The following is a 5416-nucleotide window of genomic DNA, read 5'->3' as shown; positions in this document are numbered from 1 at the left end:
CTCTAGTTTTGTAAGAATATCCGGTATATAACAATGAAAGAACACCCGAATTCGAACTTCAATACTCCATTTCATATTCTCACGCATAACATAATATAATATAACATAACGAACCGGGCGCATGCCCAACATAACATAAATACGAGGCTAATAACGTCACAAGTGTCTTAACTTCTTTCTTCTGATTTTGTGTGTAACTTGTTTCTCTTTCTATTAGACGTAAATAAACACATTTTGCCTTGATATTTCGGAGCTCTCTATCAGTGAACATGATGATATAAACGAACAAGTGAATCAATAGATAAAATCACATTACTTTTAGAGAACATTCTTCCTTAGTTGGTCATCATAGCGACTTACTTATTCTTTACACAAATATAAAGAGTCTCTCATTTAATCGCGATGACAAACTTGTTTCACTTTGTTCCACATACAAGAAACTAGACTGATGCTATTTGAGTACCTAAAACGTGGTAATCAGTATAGAATAAAACATTTACAAACGTTGATATAGATGAATGCAAATTTTGTAACGTCTTTTTTTCGAGTCAAAATAACGGAGTGGGCCTTTACGTAGAAACATTTCTCAGCTCTACTTTGTTCGGAAAATTTTTCAAAAGTAAAGTCAAGTAAAGTAAAGTTTCAAAAGTAAAGATTGCTAAACGATAGAAATTGAGATCGAAAGCAAAAGTTAAATTACTTATTTTGTTGGGCTTTTAGGCATCAAAATTTTGGCGCAGATTTCCCTAATTCTCATTCTCAGTTTATTCTTCCAAAACTGACACAAATAAGCGGTCCTAAGGATGAGAGGCTTTGATGTTAACCTTCTTAATAAAGACACAATCATTGACAACATATACTTACACTTAGTAGCGATGCGTTTAAATCTAGGACTTTTTTGGTACGAAAGTCTATATCCAACACAGTACGGGTACCGTGGGTTTATACTTAACACAGTGAGGGTAGGATAAGTGGGAGTGCCTGTCATGGTGGGAGAGTCGATGGTCAAATGTACATTCCAGCCTTGATAGGCACAGTAGATCTTTATTTTCAAAAGATCCTATAAAAAAGAAAGAGTTGCACAATATTGTAAAGTATAGTGTAAATGTATATCTTTAGCAAGTAGACAAACACAACAATGTCTTGATAATATCTTAAACTTGGCATTCATAACTGAAAAATTCAACAATTTTTCACAACAACTTTGATGTACTTAAGTACAATTACCAGTCATCCAACGCTGCAAGTTCTTAAATTCAACTAAATCTTAGAATCCAAAAGGTGATTGAAACTACTGCAAAAACATGGGTACAACCATTACCAAAGGAATTGTCCCATTGATACCAAAATTCACCAAAGTACTACTCTATTTAAAGAAGAAAACCCAATAATCACATTTTTCCATAGAGCTACTCATCGGTTTCCAAGAAATTAGTTCAATTAATCTTGCATCGATTAGTGTAACTTAGACTAAGCAACATACTTTAGATAACAAAGGGACTCGATTTGGGGATATAATTGTCCTCCTTTCATACTCTGGTATATCTTATTTTTTTTTCCAAGTGTTAACATTACAAAAGGAAATTCATCAAATGTGTTTTCTAAATGAAAGAAATCGGTATGCTTTAGGGATCAGTTCTAAAACATCTGCTTTTTCTTCTATTAACCAACAACTATGCTAATGTTTAAAATAGTCTAAACTCTGCCTCTCTGACATTAATCCAGATACCTGCTATAATTCAAAAGATTTCATCCAAGAACAAATTATAATTTATGTGATATCAGTAACTTCTAGTGATTTAGTGAAAAACAGTAAACAAAAACGTTTTTGGAGAAGAATCAATCAAATTTCATGGTCTTTTGTGAGATGAAGAGCTAAGATGGAATCATCATTTGAGAGAACTGAAAAAATCTTTCTTCTCGGCAAGCATTGACAATTCCTCGTTCGTGTCATTGGTGGGTCAGACATTGGCACGTCAAAAATTCAGTTTTTAACACGAAAAAGAGCTGTCAGAAAAATATCAAATCAATCTTGTCTTCCCCATTACATTCCAACAAATATCTTTAACTGCTAAGATTGCATGATATTTGAAAGCTCAGAACTTATCTCTTGTCAATGTTTTACCTAAAATGCTGACAGCAGCTTGTTTTCGTGATTATTTCTTGTTTAATTCGTTGATTCATTGCCATGGAATAAGGCAAAAAGCTATGTAAAAATTCTACCTTCGCCTTTTTCAATTTATTTTCAGTGGCGTAGCGAGTGGGGAAAAGGGGACATTTTATGAGAAAACACAGGATCTCATAAAATCCTTGGCCCAAAAAGCCAATGACCGAAAACATCATATAAACACTGCTTCTTTTATATGAATAGATTAAGAGAACCCGTTTAGTTTGTTGTTGAGATAAGAGCGAATCGACTCCAGTCACCTTACTCTTTCGCTGGGCTATTAAAGTTTACATTGCCAAAGATCACAAATACAGTTCCTCCTCAATATCACGATCGTAAGAGGAGCCTAGTCTGTCCGAAAAGCCAACAGTAAGGCTTCTGTAATTGTTGTTAACTCTGTGCCGATTTAGGCCTCGGATAGGAACACAATGATGATGGTGTACGAACAGAATTTTGCATGGGTTGAAAATACGATAGCCCAATTTTGTCTGAAGGAACCACATTAAGAGGTTCTCCATTCCATACAAATCAGGCGAGATCCCCTTCAATTCACTAAAAGTGCTTTCCGTCCACTCCTTTAGAGGTTTTAAAACAAAGGTGTCGTGAGAGCCTACGTAGATGCCTCCATCATCACAATTCCATTGCGAAGTGCAATTCGACTCTAATGGGGAATGTCTTGTCAAAGCGTACATCGTTCTCGTGTCCCTGATTACCTCATACCACGGCAAGTCCCATCCCTTGCCTAACTTGTTATCCTGATTTGTTATAGCTACCAAATGATCTGTCAGGCATCTTGCAGCGTATAGTAGCTGGCTTGTAAGTCCAACTTCTTCATTAACAACAGAAATGAAAAGCTCCTCACTCCTCTGGAGAGGCAGAGAATGCAAATATTCGGCAGTTTCTCTATCTCTCACTAACACGTGTACTTCGTCAATGAATTTGTGGTTTAGGTTATGTTGCAAAACGTCAATAATTTCCATGTGCCTCGCATCAATTTTCAAATTATTCTCTTCTGTCTCTTCAGCTAGCTCACCTAGTGTTTTGCGATAAGTTTTACTTCGCAAGTCAATAAATCCAGTAACTAGAGCGAAATTCGCGATGTTTCGTCTGCTTGGGCAGCCTTTCATTATTATCGTCGCCTTATTATTAGATTGCATTCGTTTGTAGACCTTATATGTAAAGAAGATATTCCTTTTGTCATATTTGACAGTTATGGTATTCACCTCGTGTTTTTCATCTTCAAGCTTTTTCGCCAGCATCCTTTTGGATTCATTGTCCGTGCAGAGACTTGTCGATCTCTTAACTAACAATTCATACTCATTAAACTTCATAAACAGAATGAAAAATGTCACGAACCCAGCAAGAGCTAAGAAATACGGCAACATCTTTGATCCTGCCATCTTGTCCTTCTGATTCATAGTATGTTAAATGCAAAGCCTCTTTAACACATCAAGTGTTTTGTATAAACGATGTCCCTATAGTGACATTCAGAGGATTTCGTTATTGACTGGTGGTTGATCAGGATGCTTTGAATACTGACAACTGGTAATATTGCTGTTTTAAGATACAGTTTATGAATGGTTTGATAAGATTTTTCTTTAGAAGTGTTTTCTGCAAAAGAATGTTGATTGATTCACGTGCCCTTATGGCGGCTAGACGTCGTTTTTCGCACTCAGCTTGTACAAGCGCGTTGGTTGTAATTGCTGGACTGCTTTTACCATTATTTGCCCTCCTGCACCACAGACACTGCAAAGATCATAAACCAGACACGGGTTGCTGGGGGATTAGGACGTTAAACAAACCACTACACCCAAACGTGCCAGAAGTTCATCGTTATAGAAATGGCCTAAGTCAAAGACCAAGGAGCAAACGGTAGTTTTTCAAATCACGGATTTCAGGTTATAGAAATTCAAACTGTTACTGTTTCCAGTTACTAGAGAGCAGTGAATACCTCTTACTCATGCCTGGTGATGTACACCAAGCAGTTGCAAAAACACACCGAGCCTTAACCTGTGATGTGCCCAGCTTTGCCATATCGGCAAAAACTGTGGTCATGTATCAGTAAGTGAACACAAACGGCTGGAGAAAGTCAAAACATGGTACTGCCCTACTTGTACTTACAAGCAAATCTGGGAATGTAAAGATTCGTTACCCTTTGCAGATTGCAGCAACCTGCAAGAATTTTTCAATTGTGCAGGTCAAATTAATGACAATGGAGATGCAATGAAATGTTTAATGAAACAATTGAATGAAACAGTTTTCAACAATTGATAGGATATGAACAGAAACAGCAAAAAAAGGCGTATAGAATTGCGTAACAAGGACAATAGGAATGTGCTAATCAACCATCAAAATATAAACAGCATACAAAATAAAATAGAAGACCTAATAGAACTGAACAAATCTCTAAGTGCGCAAATTTATTTATAACAGAGACGAAAATTGACAACACCTACCCAGATGAACAATTCAAAATAGAGGGTTACAGAATTTTAAGGGAAGATAGAAAGAAGGGTGGAGGAGGCATAATGGCCCCATGTAACAGAGAAAGTAATATCAAAGAAATTGAGAACGCCCAAAAAATTCTATGAAAAATTCGAAGTTCATGCATGTAGCATAGAGCTACCTGGAGTCAAGTTAATTGTTCTTTGCCTTTACAGACGACCAAAAGCTATTGGAAAGGAACACTTCCTTAAAGTCAAGAAAGAGATAAATTACATTTAAGGCTGGGCAGCAATGCAGGGAAATAAATTGGTAGTCGGGAAAAATACTTATTGGATTAGAAGAGGTACATAATCTGCAATGCATGATTGAAAGGCCAACCAGAGTCACTGATAAAACACAAACATTGATTGATGTAATTCTCACAAATATCCCAGATAATTTCCAGCTAAGTGAGGAGCTCGACTCCGGTTTAAGTGATCATTTTATGACATTTGGCCTGATGAATACATGTATCAAACAGCATAAAAAGAAAATTATTACCTTCCGTAGTAAAAAGATTCTAAACCATGAAGAACTAAAGAAAGATATTGAAGCTATGCCCTGGCAAGTGACAGAGACATTCGATTCAGTTGACGATAAATGCCATTTTTGGCATGAATTAGTTAGCCAAATCATTAATAAACATCTGGATGCGATGGAATAACGCCATTTTTTTTTAAAATGAATGCTGAACAACTAGCTCCATCTCTAACATCATTATATAACTCATGCATCACGCAAGGAAAGTGGCCCATCGAGTGGAAA

The 5416-nt window shown here is 36.4% G+C and overlaps 1 protein-coding gene across 1 annotated transcript; it reads right to left on the bottom strand.

Annotated features, from left to right (window-relative positions):
* Nucleotides 1-937: 937 nt before the first annotated feature.
* LOC135689132 (uncharacterized) lies at nucleotides 938-4309 on the bottom strand. Its single transcript, XM_065206253.2, has one exon. The coding sequence runs from the start codon at nucleotides 3583-3585 to the stop codon at nucleotides 2470-2472; it is 1116 nt and encodes a 371-aa protein (XP_065062325.2). The 5' UTR covers nucleotides 3586-4309; the 3' UTR covers nucleotides 938-2469.
* Nucleotides 4310-5416: the final 1107 nt, after the last annotated feature.

The sequence above is a fragment of the Rhopilema esculentum genome, chromosome 9 (genome assembly GCF_057945365.1).
Source record: "Rhopilema esculentum isolate cy_ngs chromosome 9, ASM5794536v1, whole genome shotgun sequence".
Classification (NCBI taxonomy): domain Eukaryota; kingdom Metazoa; phylum Cnidaria; class Scyphozoa; order Rhizostomeae; family Rhizostomatidae; genus Rhopilema; species Rhopilema esculentum.
Note: the sequence above shows the minus strand (reverse complement) of the source record. Positions and strands in the feature narration are given on the sequence as shown.

What these genes read in the sequence shown, in the direction of transcription:
- LOC135689132 (XM_065206253.2), bottom strand. Translation starts at nt 3,585, where the DNA reads ATGAATCAGAAGGACAAGATGGCAGGATCAAAGATGTTGCCGTATTTC.